This window comes from Spermophilus citellus, assembly GCF_964194105.1.
Source record: "Spermophilus citellus genome assembly, chromosome: 15".
Taxonomy (NCBI): domain Eukaryota; kingdom Metazoa; phylum Chordata; class Mammalia; order Rodentia; family Sciuridae; genus Spermophilus; species Spermophilus citellus.
This window is the reverse complement of record NC_138195.1, coordinates 72,454,996-72,475,283: the sequence shown is the minus strand read 5'-3', so window position 1 is coordinate 72,475,283 and position 20,288 is coordinate 72,454,996. Positions and strand designations below refer to the sequence as shown.

Below are 20,288 nucleotides of genomic sequence, written 5' to 3'. Positions count from 1 at the left end.
TCTTCAAAATCTGATAATTTCTTTCTTGGAGGATAAAATCCATTCTCTCTAATATGACAAATAAAGCTTTTAGATTTTGAGGCTGCTAACCCTTTTAAACTTCATAACATTTATTGTTCTTTCCACTACCCCTGTTTCTCCATAAAATGTCCTTCCACAAAAACAAATAAAAACAAAGCTCTTTTTTTTTTTTACCATGACCTATCTTTACTAAAATGATGCAGAATCTACCATCATAATAGCTATCAAATTTGTTTCTTATGCTAAGAAAGCTCTTTTAATTAAAGAAAACTCCAGCCATATAAATGATTTGAAGTTGACTGGAAACCTTTCTTGCTTGCATTCTTTTTTCTTTTGTCCTGCTAATAAACTTCTATAGATATAGCTCAAAACATCTCTTTGACCTTTCTAAATAGCTGGTTCTCTCTTCTTCTTGTTATTTTATAGCATTTATTGAACTATTGTAATTATTTGCTTTTAAGTCTTTCTCTTGGTAGGCTTAGTTCCTCAAGGATAAAGATAGTTAAAGTAATTTTCACGAGGCAAGCATTCTTGTTTATTTCCATATTGCAGTCTTAGCATATATAGTAGGCATTCAGTAACTATTTGTTGACTGAATATTTATGTTTTGAATAGACTTCAATCTTTGACAATTAAATTGCAAACAAATAAGTAATGAATTGTAAAATGTCAAAAATAAACTCATGGACTGGGGTTTTAGCTCAGTGATAGAGTGCTTGCCTAGGATCTGTGAGGCACTGGGTTCAAATCACAGCACATATATCAACTAAAAAAAATATTAAAAAAACACATCTCGTTTTAGGGGCCTGACATTAAAAAAGAGAGTCTTGTCCTTGAAATTTTGAGAATGTGGCATTATTAGTGGCAGGATGCAATCATGTGTTTTTGGGTAATAGCTGATTTCACTTATATAAAAGGACTCTAATAATTTTTATTATAAATATTTTTTAAAAATATTTATTTTTTAGGTGTAGATGAACATAACACAATGCCTTTATTTTTATGTGGTGCTGAGGATCGAACCTGGGTCCTGCCCGTGCGAGGGCAAGCGCTCTACCACTGAGTCACAATCCTAGCCCTATTATAAATCTTAATACTGACATTTAATTGAGAAGATCTAGAAGAAAACTGGGGAAAGCTCCTTGGCATTGGTTTTGCAGTGTTTTTTTTTGTTTGTTTGTTTTTTTGTTTTTTGATAGAACACTAAAAACACAGGCAGCAAAAGCAAAAGTAGATAACTGGGGCTATCTCAAACTGAAAAGCTTCTTTGCAGCAAAGGAAACAACAAAATGAAAAGGCAGGATATGAATTGAGAGAAAATATTTGTAAACCCTCTATCTGGTAAGGGGTTGATACACAGAACATATAGGAAACTCAACAGCTAAAATAAAGACTAACCCAGTTTAAAAATGGGTGAAGGAATGAGCCTGGCGTGATGGTGCACACGTGTAATCCCAGCGTCTTGGGAGGCTGAGACATGAAGATCAAAAGTTCAAAAAAGCCAGCCTCAGCAATGATGAAATGCTAAGCAACTCAGTGAGACACTGTCTCTAAATAAAATTCAAAATAGGGCTGGGGAATGTGGTTCAGTGGTTGAGTGCCCCTGAGTTCAATCCCTGCTACCAAAAAAAGAAAAAAAAAAAAAAAAAAAAGAAGAAGAAGAAAAATGAGCAAAGGACCTGATTAGATACTTCTCCCAACAAGACATACAGATGGCCAACCGATATATGAAAAGGTGCTCAAAAATACTCATCACTGGGGAAACACAAATTAAAATCATAACAAGATATCATCTGACACCTATTAGAATGACTTTGATCAAAAAGACAAATATTGCCAAGTGTGTAGAGAAAGAGAAAGCCTTGAACACTGTTGATGGGAATGTAAATTGGTGCAACCACAATGGAAAACACTATAAAGGTTTTCTAAAGAAATTAAAAATATAACTACAGTATGAACCATCAATCCCTATCGTGGCAATATGCCCAAAGGAAGTGAAATCACCACCTTGCAAAAATATCTTCCTTTCCGTGTTCATTTCAGCATTATTCACAAGATGTGGAAATAACCAAAATATCCATCCATGAGTGAATGGATATAGAAATGCACACACAGAAACAAATATTATTTAGCTTTCAGAAAGGACATTCTATCATAATTACAGTTATCTTATGTCAAAAATAACCTCATGGACTGGGGTTTTAGCTCAGTGATGGAGTGCTTGTACACAAAGTACACAAAGGCACCAAAAATGTACATTGGAGAAAAGATAGCCTCTTTGACAAATGGTACTGGGAAAACTGGAAATCCACATGTAACAAAATGAAATTAAAGCCCTATCTCTCACCATGCACAAAAACTCAAAGTGGATCAAGGACCTAGGATTAAATCAGAGACCTTGTGCCTGATGGAAGAAAAAGTAGTCCCAGGTCTCCATCGTGTTGGATTAGGCCACAACTTTCTTTATAAGACTCCTGTAGCGCAAGAATTAAAACCAAGAGTCAATAAATGGGATGGATTCAAACTAAAAAGCTTCTTCTCAGCAAAAGAAACAATCAGTGAGGTGAATAGAGAGCCTACAGAATGGGAGCAAATCTTTACCACAAGCACATCAGATAGAGCACTAATCTCTAGGATATATAAAGCACTTAAAACCTTAACACCAAAAAAAAAAAAAAAAAAAATATATATATATATATATATATATATATATATATATATATATATATATATATCCCAATCAATAAATGGGCCAAGGAACTAGACACTTCTCAGAAGAGAATATACAATCAATTAACAAACATGAAGAAACGTGCAATATCTCACTCTAGTCAGAATGGCAGCTATCAAGAATACAAACAAATGGGCTGGGGATGTGGCTCAAGCGGTAGCGCGCTCGCCTGGCATGCGTGCGGCCCGGGTTCGATCCTCAGCACCACATACCAACAAAGATGTTGTGTCCGCCGAGAACTAAAAAATAAATATTAAAAATTCTCTCTCTCTCTCTCTCTCTCTCTCTCTCTCTCTCTCTCTCTCTCCCTCCTCTCTTACTCTCTCTTTAAAAAAAAAAAAAAAGAATACAAACAATAATACATACAAGGATGTGGGAAAAAAGGCACTCTCATACATTGTTGGTGGGACTGCAAATTGGTGCAGCCAATCTGAAAAGCAGTGTGGAGATTCCTTGGGAAACTGCGAATGGAACCACCATTTGACCTGGCTATCCCACTCCTCCCTTCATACCCAAAGGACTTAAAATCAGCATACTACAGGGACACAGCCATATCAACGTTTATAGTAGCACCCGTTCACAATAACTAAATTATGGAACCAATCTAGATGCCCTTCAGTAGATGAATGGATAGGGAAATTTTGGTATATATATATATATATATATATATATATATATATATATATATACACACACACACACACACACACATACATATACATATACATACACATATACATAAACACACACACACACACAATGGAACATTACTCAACATTAAAAAGAATAAAATCATGGCATTTGCAGATAAATAAATGGATGAATTTGGAGTGAAGCAAGCCCATCCCAAAAAACTAAAGGCCAAATGTTTTCTTTGATATGAAGATGCTGACTCATAATGGCGATGGCGGGGTGGAGCTTGGGCAAAATGGAGGAACTTTAGATAGGGCAAAGAGGAGGGAGGGGAAAGGAGGGGGCAAGGGGGTAGGAATGATGGTGGAATGAGTTAGATATCATTACCCTAAGTACATGTATGAAGCTACAAATGGTATGAAAATACTTTGTGTACAATCAGTGACTTGAAAAATTGTGCTCTGTACATGTAATATGAAATGAATTGCATTTTGCCATCATGTATAACAAATTAGAATGAATAAGTAATAAAAAAAAGGATATCATTTCAAACAACATGGATGAGCATAGAGGATACTTTGCTGTGCTAAGAGAAATAAGCCAGACACAGAAAGAAAAACAATACCTGAGCTCATTTATACACGGAACCTTAAAAAAACTGAATTCATAGAAACAGTAAAACAGTGGTTGGTGATGGAAAGATACAGATCAAAGAATGCATAGTTGCAGTTCTGTAGGGTAAATATTAAGAGATCTAATGTACAACATGAGTATTATAGCTAATAATGTGGTATATTGTCAAGAGAGTAGATTTTTGGTACTCTTACCATCGAAGGGAAGAAGGAAAGAAGGATAGAAAACTATATGCTTGACTCTAGTAATCACTGTGTCTATGTATATCAAAGTAAATATCAAAACATCATGTTATTCAGGCAATATGCCCAAAGGAAGTGAAATAATCACCTTGCAAAAATATCTTCATTTCCATATTCATTTCAGCATATTTCACAAGTGTGTAAATAACCAAAATATCAATGGCACAATGGCACATACCTATAATCTCAGCTGCTCAAGTTCAAAACCATCTTAGGCAGTTTAGCAAGACCCTGTCTCTAAACAGAAAATGGAAAGGGCTGGGAATGTTGCTCAGTGGTAAAGCACCCCTGAGTTTGATCCCCACTACTTCTCAAAAAACAACACACAAAGAAACATGTTAAACTTTAAATCTATACAATAAAAAGAAAAATAATAAATGAGAAATCTAGAAAAATAGCCAAATAACTTAATTAAACTTAAGAATTCCTTCCCCAGTATTAATTTTCTTTTTTCTTTTTGTCTCTTTTTCTATAGGGTATTTGTGAACCGAAGTTTAGCCATGGAAAAAATAAAATGTTTCGGTTTTGATATGGATTACACCCTTGCTGGTGAGTAATAACTTCTTATTGCTTACGAACTGCTATTTCTGATTTGAGGCAGTGGGTCCATGGGGGGCAATCCAATAAATATATGTTGATTTAATTATATATTTGGCTGGCAGAAACTCTTAGCGTTGAACTGTTCTCATTGAGATTTGTGCATATTGAAATCCTATATGCTTGAGATTTTGGTTCATGAGCTTGAACCAGATAGGTAGATCAAGTTCTAAATTATTTTAGAGACCCTGGTAAAAAATGATTTGGTGAAATTATACATTAATTATACAAAATATTTGGACATTTTGGGGTTTTACTCTATTAATTTGTTCTTCAGAGATGAAATTTTGTGTCTCTTGGACATAAAGGTAAATTATTATCATTTGAAAAATTTTAACATCTCATTTTAGGTTTTTGGTGTTTTTAAATTTTTATTTTGATATTTTTGCAGTGCTGGGGATCAAACCCAGGGCCTTATACCTGCTAAGCAAGCACTGTGCCTCTGAGCTATATTCACTGTCTCTAACATGTTATTGTTTTTATATTCCATTGAAGTGACTGCACACTTGTAAAAAGGTTTCTTAAAAACTAGATTAGTTTTATTCACCTAACCCTTGGAGATGGGTGCTATGTGCTATTTTTCCCTTCTGTTTCTGAGATATAATTGAAATAGTAAATTAGGCATTAGTTATCTCTCTTTAGAACTTAAGTATTTGTAATCTGATAAATATCTCATTTAAGAAGTAGTGAGTGGGGGAGCTAAGGTTGTAGCTCAGTAGCAGAGCACTTGCCTTGCATGTGGAAGGCACCGGGTTCTATCCTCAGCACCACATCAAAAATAAAGTAAAGGTATTTTGTCCATCTAAAACTGAAAATAAAAAATATTTTAAAAAAAAGGAGTAGTGAATGGGAAGGAGAGGTCAAGTTGAACACTTACGTATTTGGGTTTACACACGGTTACAATTATGACACTTAGAAAAGAATGTTTCAGAAATTGTCTTCAAAAATTTTTGTCTTAGCTAGGCATAATGGTGCATGTCTGTAATCTCAGCAATGCAGGAGGATCACAAGTTTGAAGCTGTTTCAGCAATTTAGCAAAATCTTGTCTCAAATTAAAGAGAGCTAAGGAATGAAACTCAGTGATAAAGCACCCCTAGGTTAAATCCCCAGTACTGGAAAATAAAAATGTTGTGTGTGGAGTTCTTTGTTTGTTTTGTGTGTATGTGTGTGTGTGTGTTTTGAATAAATTCACACAAACCTTTTTTTTTTTGGTCTTAAAGCTAGGTAGTCCCAGCACTTGGAAGGCTGAGGCAGGAGGATCTCTTGAGCCCAAAAGTTTGTAACCATTCTGAGCAACAAAGTTAGACCCTGTCTCAAAAAAAAAAAATTTATATTTAAGTACACAAAAATCTTAAAATGTATAAATTCACTTTTCTTATGAACCATTTATATAACAGTATTAGAAACTCAGTTTTCACCTCAAATTAGACATCTCAGTTTGATGTTCAGTTTATGCTGCAAATATAAATGAATATATATACAAAAATGAGCACATACAGATACTTGCCACATAGATGTAGCTATGATTTTTTACCAAACAAATTAATTTATTAAAAATATACACAGTCCCTGATTGGAATTTTTCTTTTCCCTCCATACTCTGTGATATATTTGTTTTTTTTTGTTGTTGTTGTTGTTGTTTTTTTTAATCTTTTATTTTTTAGTTTTCGGCGGGCACAACATCTTTGTTTGTAAGTGGTGCTGAGGATCGAACCCGGGCTGCACTCATGCCAGGCAAGCGCGCTACCACTTGAGCCACATCCCCAGCCCTGTGATATATTTGTTTGTATAATGGCCTTACAGTTGTTTTTTGAAGCATTTTAACTCTGATGTTTTATGAATTGGACACAGACTCAGGCATACTTGTCAGAAAGTAGGTGAACATGAATGGTGGGTTCTAAGTTTCATTGCGTTTTTCTACCTCTATCAAGGTGGTCATATGACTTTTTGTTGTTGTTGTTTGTTTTTTAAAATGGTGAATTATAGCCAGGCATGGTGTCACATGTCTGTAATCCCAGTGGCTTGGGAAGCTGAGGCAAGAGGATTGCAAGTTCAAAGCCAGCTTTAGCAACTTAACAAGACCCTGTCTCAAAAGAATAAAGTAAGGGGCTGGGGTTGTGGCTCAGCGGTAGAGCTCTCACCTAGCACGTACGAAGCCCTGTGTTTGATCCTCAGCACCACATAAAAAAATAAATAAATAAAATAAAGGCATTGTGTCCAAGTACAACTAAAAAATAAATATTTAAAGATAAATAAATAAAATGGGCTGGGGATGTGGCTCAGTAGTTTAAGCACCCCTGGGTTCAATCCCCGGTGCCAAAAAAATAAAAATAGGAAAGGTAAATTACCTTGATTGATTTCTGAATGTTAAACCAACCTTGCATTCCTGGTGATATAGTTTTTATCTTGTTCATTTTATATATTGGTACATTTGATTTGCTGAGATTTTGTTCACAGTTTTTACATTGTGTTCAGAAGAGGGTATTCATAGTTTGCATTATGCTCAGAGGGAGATTTGTAGTTTTCTTGTAAAGTGTATCTAATTTTAGTTTCAGGGTAATGTTGGCGTCATGTACTGAGTTGGAAACCATTTTCTTCTCCTATTTTCTGAAAGCTTAGGTAGAACTTTTTTCCTTCTTCCTTCCTTCCTTCCTTCCTTCCTTCCTTCCTTCCTTCCTTCCTTCCACCCACCAGAGAAACCATCTGGGACCAGGAGTTAATTTTATAGGAAGGTTCTTTATTATACATTTAACTTTTAAAAATTGTAAGGGGCTGGGGTTGTGGTTCAGTGGTAGAGTGCTTGCCTAGCATGCATGAGGCACTGGGTTCAATCCTCAGCACCACATAAATGTAAAATAACGATATTGTGTCCATCTAAAACTGAAAAATAAATTTTAAAAAAAAATTAAAAATTGTTGTAAGACCAGAGTTTCTCTTTCTTCATGTATCAGTTTTGATAATTTGTGTTCATCTGTTTTAAAATTTATTAACATAAAGTTGTTTATCATGTTCATTTTTTATTCTTTTGAAGTTATATCCCCTTTCTCATTTCTTATATTGGTAATTTGTGTGTGTGTGTGTGTGTGTGTGTGTGTGTGTGTGTGTGTGTATGTATTTGTGTATGTGTGTACACACACACTTTTTTTTTTTTTTTTTTTTTTTGAGATAGAATCTTGCTATGTTGCTCAGGTTGGCCTTGAACTCCTGGACTCAAGTGCTCCTCCTGCCTGAGTTTCCTGAGTAGCTGGGACTACAGACATGCCCCATGTGGCTTGGCTTGTTATCTTTTTTTTTTTTTTTCCCTCCTGATCCTTCATTAATTTAGTTAGAGGTTTATCAGTTTTATTGATTTCCCCTTAGCTCTAACCTCTGGGCAAATTCACTTTGGGTTTCAGTAATTTTCCCATGTATACTTTATATACAGCCAAAGTATTCCTTTACTTTTTACCTTTGCAGGGGGTGGTTGCTGGGGATCAAACCTATGGCCTTTGACATACTAAGCATGTGCTCTACCACTTAGCTACACTCCCAACCCTCAAATCTATTCTCTTAAGATTTGTTGACAACTTTTGTTGTGTACTGGGAATAATAAATGTGTTATCTAGTACTGAATAATCTAGTGGTCTAGTAATTACCATCAGGGAGGAATGAGTGAGGTATTAAAAGAAGGGGAGAAGGATATATAAAGTGCAGAAATGAATAACAGGGTAGGTAGAGATGAGAGATAAATCTTGTCTTGAGGCAACCTTCACTGATATGAAGCTAAGGGAAAACTTGGAAGGTTTGATGGGGGAATAAACTAGCACGTATAAACTCATCTGAAATTTAATGTAATTAAGGAGACTTAACTAAGTTAAGAGCTTAATAGGGGCTGGGGTTGTGGCTCAGTGGTAGAGCACACGCCTTGCAAGTGTGAGGCACTGGGTTCGATCTTCAGCACCACATAAAAATAAATAAAGGTATTGTGTCTATCTACAACCAAAAAATATTTTTTAAAAAGAGCTTAATAAATAATAGCTATTATAATAAATAGCTACCTTTAGCTGGATATGGAGGCACAAACCTGTAATCTCAATGATTTATGAAGCTGAATCAGGAGGATCTCAAGTTTGAGGCCAAACTTAGTGAGATCCTGTCTCAAATTAACCAAAAAAAAAAAAAAAAGGAGGAAGAGAGGGCTGGGGGAATAGCTTAATGGTAGAACACTCTTAGGTCACATCCCCAGTAGAAACAAAGAAGTGTGAGGGAGAAGGAGAGAAGAAGGAAGAATAACCCAATAGATGTGTTGTTTTAGTCATTTGGGCTGCTATAACAAAATATCATCAACTGGATAGCGTATAAAGAATTGAAATTCATTTTTCACATTTCTGGAGACTGAAGTCTAGGATCAAAGCAAATTCAGTCTGCGATGATGGCTTGCTTTCTGCTTCATAGGGAGCTCACTCTGTGGAAGGGTAAAGAGGCCTCTCTCAGGCTTCTTTTAAAAGGGCACTAATCTGCTGGGTGCCGTGGCAAACACCTGTAATTCTAGCAGCTTGGTAATCATTTATTCCCTGATTAAAGGAGGATCACAAATTCAAAGTCAGCATCAACAACTTAGTGAGGCTCCAAGCAATTTAGTGAGCAAAAAAAGCAAAAAAAGGTCTGGGGGGTGCTGGGACTCTAGCTCAGTGACAGAGCGCTTGCTTAGCATGTGTGAGGCTCTGGGTTCATCCTTAGCACCACATAAAAACAAATAAATAAGGCCGGGCGCAGTGGAGCTCACCTGTGATCTCAGCAGCTCAGGAGGCTGAGACAGGAGGATTGAGAGTTCACAGCCACCCTCAGCAGAAGCAAGGCGCTAAGCAATTCAGTGAGACACTGTCTCTAAATAAAATAGGAAATAGGGTTGGGGTTGTGGCTCAGTGGTCAAGTGCCCCTGAGTTGGATCCGGTAACCCCCCCTTCCCCCCTACTGCTTCCCCCCCCCAAAAAAATTAAAAAAACAAAATAACAGGGTAGGTAGAGGTAAGAGGTAGGTAGATAAGAGATAAGAGGTAGGTAGGTAGATAAGAGGTAGGTAGAGATAAAGGCATTCATCTATAACTACAAAAAAATAAATAAAAGTGACTACAAAAAAAGGGTGGGGAGAGGCTGCAGATGTGGCTCAGTGGTTGCGTATCCCTGGGTTCAATCCTCAGTACCCCCCAAAAAAGGCACTAATCCTGTTTGTGAGGGTTCTAAACTTGTAACCTAATAAACTCCTAATTTTGTCACATTGGTGATTAGTTTCCAATGTAAGTTTGGTAGGGGGGAGGTCACGGTGAGAATCAGACATAGCATGTGCTATAAAACTTTTTAAAACTAGCATAATCTACAAATTGGCTATTCTGGCAAACAATATTCTGAGCGATGCAAAGTTACCATTTATAGCATAGATGGGTTAGTAGTTTTCAGTGTTGGAGTGTAGTGAAATTGATAGAATATAGGTATCCTGAGATTGGTGCTTGAAGTATCTACGTAGAATGTCTTATCTCTAAAGGCAGTGTTTTTCAATGGTATGTTAGCTAAGAAATGGTTACTGGTTCATGCCCTACCTTACCACACTGTAAACTTTGCCTAAATTTATTCTGAGGAAATAGCTATGTAGGGTTTTACCAAGTTTTTTTTCCCCTTTTGTTTTCAAATATGTGAAACGTACGTAATTTTTTTTCATGGAAAGAGTGAGGGAAAGGATTTAATTTTGGAGAATTAAGCTGGTTTCTTTTTTCTTTTTTTTTAAAGAGAGTGAGTGAGGGGGGAGAGAGAGAGAGAGAGAGAGAGAGAGAGAGAGAGAATGAGAATTTTTAATATTTATTTTTTTTTTAGTTCTCGGCGGACACAACATCTTTGTTGGTATGTGGTGCTGAGGATCAAACACGGGCCGCACGCATGCCAGGCAAGCGCGCTACCGCTTGAGCCACATCCCCAGCCCCCAGAAGCTGGTTTCTTGAGGAAACAATTGTTTTTTTGTTGTTGTTGTTGTTGTTGTTGTTGTTGTTTTAAGAAAATGGCCACAGAAGACTGTTTTGAGGGGATAGGAGGTATCATGGCTTGCTTTTGTTGATTTTTCAAGTTTATTTTGTAGTTCATATTGATGGATAAGAAAATTTGTTTTAAATAGTCCTGGTGTTTCAAGAATCCTGTTCTCTATGTCAATTGTTAAGATTAATAGAAATGTTGGTAAATAATTTTTTTTCTTTGAATAATTAAATTTTGATTTGTTGCTAATGAAGAGGATAATTGAAGCAAGAATGCATATGTGGACTCTAGGAATGTTAAATTCTGTGTGTGTGTGTGTGTGTGTATGTGTTCGTTCTAAAGAAGATTTTCCAAAAATAAATTATTGACCTTTTGTAGAATGATATTAAGCCAGAGGTAGCAGGTTGTTGTTGAGTAGTTTTTGAGAGAGAAACTGATTGCCTGATTTGTATTAACATTTTTTTCCCTCACAGTTTGGTAATCATTTATTCCCTGATTAAAGTGTATCACACAGTGATTAGTAACATAATCCATTCTGATTCGAGTCTCATTTGAATGCTAGTCTAATATTTTCAGAGAAAGTTCCTTTATTATCAACCATCCCTGTAATTGAAGCCAACTATCATTTTTAATGTTTCTAAGATTTGTTTTTCTATAAAAACAAAAAATGTAAAAAAATGTTAATGTGATTTCTCATGATTGTCTTAGACTATTACATATAAAATTCCAATATTAGTGGATTATGTTTGATGTAAAATGTACCTATTGCCCTATTTACAATTTCTCTTTTACCCCAAATTACTTTAGCAACATTCTTTCCTTATAGTACTTTTGCATATTTTGGCTTCCTGTGAAGACTTGTTTTTCTTTTTGTTTTTGTTTTTGTATCTTGGAGTCTGCAGAGGATTGATTATAGGATACCCTTCTCCCCTAGGGTACCAACATTTGAGAATGCTCAAGTACCTTGTATAAGACAAGAAAAAAAGTCTATACATGTTCATATAAATGCAACCATCCTGGGCTTAATTACATAGTATATATCAGCAGCTTTATTGCCAAATATTTTTATTATCATTGTTATTTTGGTATGGGAATTGAACCCATGTGCACTTAACAATGGAGCTACATCCCCAGCCCTTTTTATCTTTTTATTTTGAATTTTAATATTTATTTTTTAGTTTTCGGCGGACACAACATCTTTGTATGTGGTGCTGAGGATCCAACCTGGGCCGCACTCATGCCAGGCGAGTACGCTACCACTTGAGCCACATCCCCAGCCCCAGTATCTTTTTATTTTGAGACAGGGTCTCACTAAGTTGCTTGGGACCCCACTAAGTTGCTGAGGCTGGCCTTGAACTTGTGATCCTCCTGCCTCAGCTCCTGAGCTGCTGGGATTACAGGCATGTACCGCTACAACCAGCTCATTGATACGCTTTTTTTTTTTTATTATTGGTTATTCAAATTGATACGCTTTTAATTGGTACAAAAGGAGATTTTTGTTTTTTATTTTTTAGGTTTTATTTTTTATTGGTTCATTTTAATATTAGTAGTGGGATTTATTGTGCCATATTTATACGTGCACATTACATCATTTGATCAGTCTTATTCCCCGTTCTTTCTCTTTCCCTCCTCCTAACCCACTTGCTGTACTCTGTTGATCTCCCTTCTATTGTTATCATTATTGTTTTAATTAGTACATTATAGTCTCACACACACACACACACACATACACACACACACATACACACACACGAGACTCATTGCAGTATATTTGTACATGAACATAACACAATTTGTTAAATTTTATTCCCTAGTACTTCCTTATACTTTCCCCTTCTCCTTGCATCTTGATCTTCTTCCTCTACTCTGTTGGTCAAGGAATTATTTGATTTTGAAACAACACTTTTAATTGGAAAGAAATAGTTGACTTTTGCAATTACATGAAAGATTATACCTGGTGAGTTCCATGGAGTTAACATCAAAATTATATATGTAAAATTATTAAATTTCCAGAAGTCTTAAATATAAGGGGAAATTAGAGCAACACTTGAGACAAGGGTTTGTTAATATTTATTTAAGCCTTTCACAAATATAGTGACTCTTCATTTAGAACTATGAACATGTATCATTTCTAACTTGGTTCATTTGGGAAATCATCCTGGTTGTTTTTGTTGTTGTTGTTGTTCGTTTGTTTGTTTGTTCAATTTTTTTGTTTTTGGTACTGGGGATTGAACTCAGGGGCACTCAACCACTGAGCCACTTCCCCAGCCCTTTTTTGTATTTTATTTAGAGACAGGGTCTCTCACTGAGTTGCTTAGCTCCTCACTGTTACTTAGGCTGGCTTTCAACTTGTGATTCTCCTGGCTCAGACTCCCTTTGGTTTTGTTTTTTTTTTTTTGTTTTTTTTTTTTTTAAGTCTAGATTTTTTTTCTTTTTTTTTTTTAAAATGACAACAGAATGCATTATAATTCTTATTAACACATATACAGCACAATTTTTCATATCTCTGGTTGTATATAAAGTATGTTGACACCAATTCATGTCTTTATACATGTACTTTGGATAATGATGTCTATCACATTCAACCATCCTTGCTAATCCCCTGTCCCCTCCTTTTCTCTCCCACTACTCTGCCCTATCTAGAGTTCCTCTATTTCTCCCATGCTCCCCCTCCCTACCCCACTATGAATCGGCCTCCTTATATCAGAGAAAACATTTGACATTTGTGTTTTTTGGGACTGGCTAACTTCACTTAGCATTATCTTCTCCAACGCCATTCATTTACCTGCAAATGCCATGATTTTATTCTCTTTTATTGCTGAATAAAATTCCATTCTGTATATATGCCACATTTTTTTTTATCCATTCATCTACTGAAGGGCATCTAGGTTGGCTCCACATTTTATTGTGAATTGTGCTGCTATAAACATTGATGTGGCTGTGTCCCTGTAGTATGCTGATTTTAAGTCCTTTGAGTATAGACCGAAGAGAGGGATAGCTGGGTCATATGGTGGTTTTATTCCAAGATTTCCAAGGAATCTCCATACTGCTTTCCATAATGGCTGTACCAATTTGCCGTCCCACCAACAATGTATGAGTGTACCTTTTCCCCCCCTTCATCCTTGCCAACACTTATTGTTGTTTGTCGTCTTAATAGCTGCCATTCTGATTGGTGTAAGATGATATCTTAGAGTAGTTTTGATTTGCATTTCTCTAATTGCTAGAGATGATGAACATTTTTTCATATATTTGTTGATTAATTGTGTATCCTCTTCCGAGAAGTATCTGTTCAGGTCCCTGGCCCATTTATTGATTGGGTTATTTGTTTTTTTGGTCCTTAGTTTTTTGAATTCTTTTTTTTTTTTTTTTTTTTTTTTAAGAGAGAGTGAGAGAGGAGAGAGAGTGAGAGAGAGAGAATTTTTAAGATTTTTATTTTTTTTTAGTTCTCGGCAGACACAACATCTCTGTTTGTATGTGGTGCTGAGGATCGAACCCGGGCCACACGCATGCCAGGCGAGCGCGCTACCGCTTGAGCCACATCCCCAGCCCCCTTGAATTCTTTATATACCCTAGAGATTAGTGCTCTGTCTGATGTGTGAGGGGTAAAAATTTGCTAGATTTTTTTTAATTTGTTTTTTTTTTTTGTTGAACATTTTTGTGAATCTAGGCTCAACAATTCACAAGGAAGTAAATTACAGGTTTTTTTCCAGCCCCAACATTTTAGGTTATGAGCAATTTCAGTAAATCCAGTAATAAGCTCCTTATTATCTGTTATCAGTTCAGAACAAATGGGTACCATGGCAATGTCTAGTTCCTCACTTTCTTTTGAGAAATTTCTACGAGTTTGAGAATGAACATTTATGACATAGGTATCTGAACTACATCTGTAGTTGTAGATGGACAGAATGCCTTTATTTTGTTTATTTTTATGTGGTGCTAAGGATCAAACCTAGTGCCTCACATGCGATGCAAGTGCTCTGCCACTGAGCGACAGCCCCAGCCCTATACAGTGTGCCTTTTAATCCTTATAAGAGCTCATTAAGCTAGGTATTATTAGCAACATTTTACAAATAAGACTACCAAGTCAAGAGGCAATTTGGCTTCCTTATAGTGTAGAAAAAAGGAAGTCTTTCCTTTCTGTTTTTAGGTTTGTGGGTGAGACCCATATAACAAAAGACAGGTTTGCAAGAGAAAAGCATACAAATTTGTTTAATATAAGTTTTATATGAAATGAGAGCCTTTCTAGAGAAATGATGACCCAAGATGCTAGTAAACCTGTATATTTTTTATGCTGGATATGATGAAAAATCAGTCATGAAAAAGTATGATTGGATGAAGGGGATATGTCCTAATGATTATAAACTGGGTCTGTTTAATTCTTCTCTGTGCCTTGGAGATAGGATATTTCTTTCCTCCAGGTACAGGAAGTGTACCTATCAAATGAGGGTCTTAAGGAAAGGTCAGAAAAATTATTCCTAAGTTTTATGACATGTTTCAGGGGAGAAGGTAAGAGTGACCTTCTTCTGTTTTCTAAAATGTCAAGGTGCTATATTTGGGGGATAGTGTGTCCTGAACCCCACCAGCAACTAGCAGCTGACTTGTTAAAATGCGTAGCTAGAATTAAACTCAGTCCAGTTTCCATTTTTCATGCTGCTTCCAGCTTATAGAGGTACAAAAATTGTCTCAAATGAGATATGAATGATAAAAGCCCATAAATAAAAAGGATCAGTCTTCATTTTTTTCCAAAAACAAAAATCCTGCCTAGAATAAAAATGGTCTTTTTCTTGAAATTGAATATAATCTTCATTTTTAGAATATGGATAGTTTTATGAAGTTTTTCTTTTGCTTGGTTTTTAAAAATAATCTTCAGGAAATAGAATCTCTAGTTTACTATATAAATACTTTTTTTGAGATGTTGTTAGGAATTCTAAAATTAAATTGTGTAGGGAGATGGGATTGAAAAATATATTTTAGACCTGACTACTCCTTTTGGATTTTTGCTTTCCCCAACTCTCTAGGCCATATCATTAGCCATTGGGGATGAAATCCAATTATCTCAAACCCAAGTACATTTTGTTGCCTCCAGAGTGTGGGAGAGATATCAGAATAAAACTATTAAGAGTACCAGGGAAGAAATTAAAAGAAACTAACTCTGGGTGTTGGCAAACCAGCAGGGTTATCCTGGTGCTAGGAGAAGCATCTTAGGGCTTTTGATTGCTACCCTCTGATAAGTACATAGAACACACACTCTTATCTTGTTTTATTGTTATTGGAATGGACTCAATTCACTTGACATTTAAATGAACATTTTTGCATGATGTGTTTACTTGGACTATAGTCCAGGGAGCTTATCATGTTTCTGTCAGCAATTGTATATCCTCACCTAACTACTGGCATTAGAGGCATTTAGAGGAGTGAGAAAAACAATCCAAAGTAAGAAGTATTATGCAATATTGGTTTGTCACTATAGACATCTTAAGTCAGAACACTTTCCTCTTTCTCTCTTTAGTGGTAAAATACATATAACATAAAATTTATTACTTTAAGCCATTCTCTTTTTTAAAATATTTTTTGGTTGCAGTTGGACACAATACCTTTATTTTATTTATTTACTTTTAGGTGGGACTGAGGATCAAACCTAGCGCCTCACATGTGCTAGGCAAGTGGTCTACTGAGGAGCCACAAAACCAGCCCCTAAACCATTCTTAATTATACAATTCAGTGGCATTAATAACATCCACAATATTATGCAGTGCTCACTAGTGTCCATTTCCAGAATGTCATCCCAGGCTGAACCACTTTACCCATTCATTAAGCATTAACTTCCCATTCCTTCCTCTCTCCCCAGCCTCTACTCTGCTTTCAGTTTCTGTGAATTTGCCTATTGTAGATGTTTCATAAAAGTAGAATCATAAGTATTTATTTTTGTTTCTAGCTTATTTTTCTCAGTATGTTTTTTTTTTTAATTTTAATATTTATTTTTTGGTTTTCGGCAGACACAACATCTTTGTTTGTATGTGGTGCTGAGGATCGAACCCGGGCCGCACGCATGCCAGGCGAGCGCGCTACCGCTTGAGCCACATCCCCAGCCCCTCAGTATGTTTTTAAGGCTAGACCATATTGTAGCTTGAATCAGAATTTCATTCCTTTTTTAAAAGGCTGAATAACTATTCTATTTGTTGTATATACTACTTTTTGTTTACCCATGCTTCTAATATTGGACATTTGGATTATTTCTAAATGCTCTGAAAATGGATTTATAAGTATCTGTTGAATTCTTGCTCTCAGTTCTTCTAGGTATATACCCAGGAATGGAATTGCTGGATCATGTAGTAATTCTTTTTTAAATTTTTGAGAAACCACCAAATTGTTTTGCACAGTGGCTATAACATTTTACATTTTCACCAGCAGGGCATGAGGGTTCTAATTTCTCCACATCCTTGGCAACACTTGTTATTTTCTATTCCTTTTTTTTGGTCATTTGGATGATGGGTATAAAATGGTATCTGTTGTGATTTTGATGTTTCCCTATGTCAGTCTTTTCATGTGCTTGTTGATCATTTGTACATCTTGTACATTTGGAGAAATGTAAAAAAATTTTTTTTAAAGTTTTTTGGAATTTTATGTACAAAGAGCTAGCATGTTCTCTTTTATTGGGTGGCTGTCTTGGGCAGTACATTCAAGGAAGGTCACTTAGTCCAACTTTTTTTTTTGGTGGGAGGAGTACTGGTTATTGAATTCAGGGGCACTCAACCACTGAGCCACATCTCTAGCCTCTTCTTGTATTTTATTTAGGGACAGAGTCTCACTGAGTTGTTTAGTGCCTTGCTTTTGCTGAGGCTGGCTTTGAACTAACGATCTTCCTGCCTTAGCCTCCCCAGCCGCTGAGATTACAGGCTTGTATTTCCTTCTCCCCCTACGGGCTCACTTAGTCCAACATAATGAAGCCTATATCCTTCCTGTGCTGACAGAAACACTGCTGGCCCATGTTGAGGCCATATTTCTGGATCAGACTTCTGGTTTGAGCATAGGCTGCAAGAGAGAGAACCCTGGTGGAGTTTTCACTGGTGGCTCCAATAGAGCTGTTGGCAACCCATCTTGCTTTCAAGAGTGCAGCGAGGCAAAAGCGAAATGTCATTTTTGAATTGGGTTGATTGTTATTGCTGAGTTGTAGAGCCTCTTTAAACATTTTGGATATTGCCAGGTGTGGTGGTACATGCCTGTAATCCTGGATATTTGGGAGACGGAGGGAGGAAATTCAAGTTCAAAGCCAGATTGAGCAATTTAGTGAAACTCTGTCTCAAAATAAAATGTAAAAAGAGCTGGGAAGGTAGTTCAGTGGTAGAGTACTTGCCTAACATGTTCAAGGCCCTGGGATTCCAATCCTTAGTACCATAAACAAACAAAAATTCTGGATATTAATCCCTTATATATGATTTGGAAATGTTTGTCATTCTGTGGGTTGTATTTTCACTCCATCTTTATAAAAAATAAATCCACCATATGTACAAGAAGTGCACTTCTTAATAAATAATGAAGCTAGTTGCAATGTAAAGTTTTATGTTTGTGCTTCAACATTTCATTTTAAAGAAAGAATAGGGTGCCAGGCATGGTGGTACATCCCTGTAATCCCAGAGACTCAGAATGCTGAGGCAAGAGAATCTTAATTTGTAGGCCAGCTTCAGCAATTTAGTGGGAAAAAAAAAACAGAATAAATAGTGATATGTTAAATTAATATGGAATATTAACTAAATTGAACCTACTATGGATAGCGTGTAAATTGATTATATCTATTTAAAGTTCTTTGACAAAATTTTTAAAGGAGTTTATTTGTTGAAAAGTTTGGTACAAACCAAGGAAGATAACTTTTCCAACAAAATGACCAGAGAAATTCTTGTCCTAAGTCATAGAACTTTTTTTATCTTTAAAAAAAAAAAGTATTCAGGGGCTGGGGTTGTGGCTCAGCGGTAGAGCACTCACCTAGTATGTGCGAGGCCCTGGGTTTGATCCTCAGCACCACATAAAAATAAATAAATAAAGATTTTTTTAAAAAAAGTATTCAAGTTATCTTTCCCACGACTTGGAAAATATAGAATTTGCATATTTTCCCATAGGCCTCCAAACAAATTGTCCATATGCAAGAAGTTTGCATGTAAGAGATGAAAATTCTTTGTATGATTTGAAATAAACACCCTTGACTATTATTTTAAGATTATACACTTATATTACATTAACATTACTTTTAGGCACTCCTATCATGTATTTAAGCCTGTACTTACTATTCAAGCTTTGATTTCCTTTATGTCAAGTCTATATCCCAGTTAAGGCTTTCATTAGTATTAAATTAATCTCTCTGAATTGCAATAATATGTGGTTTGTTTCTAGATCATTAGGAAATTAAAAAGATTGCTTAATAAAACCCAATTCCATCTTCTCTGTTACATGGTAAGTGATAGAAATAATCAGTTACTAGTGTTTATTACTAGTGTTTGTGATTTTTACTTTCTATCACCAATCACAAAGCATTCAGATGTAAGCCAGATTTGTGTCTGTGTGTGTGTGTGTGTGTGTGTGTGTGTTTGTGTGTGTGTGTCTAAATGTCTTATGTTAGTTGCATTTAATAAGAGGAACCTTTTTTCTTCTTAGTGTCATGGTCTATTTTTAGTATTGCTAAACTTGTTTTCAGAATTGTTCTAACATAATAACTACCTTCAATTCATTATATCTTTTCTGCTTTCACGTTCTCTGAATATTTGCTTTATGTGTCCAACTGAGGAAAGGACATATGACAATGGAATCAAGCTCTGTTGCAAAAATTTAGGTTAAACCTTATGGATAAAACCTGCTAGGTCTGGGAACACTTCTAAAATCATAAGGACCTTGTGATTCCATCACTCAGAACATTTTTTAGGTTTTGATGGTCATGTGAAAGAACCAGGTCCCTATTTTACAATATTTTTTGACATTGTAGGGGGCCATATCAAGTGACTGCATCAAGGTTTTTATTTTTCCTAAGTTTATTTTTTTAATCCCCCCCTGCCCCTCAATCCTTCCTTGGGATGAATAGAACAACATTACCTAGGACACTTTGTGAATTTATTTCCACTTACGTTTCTAGTTCATTAAGTATCTAAGTTCTGTTTCATTCTTTAAGATTTTGAAGAAGATAGTCAAAACATTTCAGTCAAGAGCTAGATGGGGTTGTGGCTCAGTGGTAGAACACTTACCTAGCATGTGTGAGGCACTGGGTTCGATTCTCAGCACTGTATATAAATAAATGAATAAAATAAAGATCCATGAACATCTTTAAAAAAATTTAGATAACTTATGTGGAAGTATCTGACCTAAAATATATGGTAGGTTGGCCGATGGACCCAACTCAGACCATAGGATATAAAAGAATATATGTTTGTTTACTTAATTGGGTCATTA

At 35.8% G+C, this 20,288-nt stretch overlaps 1 protein-coding gene across 1 annotated transcript in view; it reads left to right on the top strand.

Annotated features, from left to right (window-relative positions):
- NT5C2 (5'-nucleotidase, cytosolic II) overlaps window positions 1-20,288 on the top strand; it is an 85,318-nt gene that overhangs the window by 38,957 nt on the left and 26,073 nt on the right. The window contains 1 exon segment of the mRNA XM_081267397.1: window positions 4,736-4,809. Within this exon segment, the coding sequence (XP_081123523.1) occupies window positions 4,736-4,809 (74 nt within the window).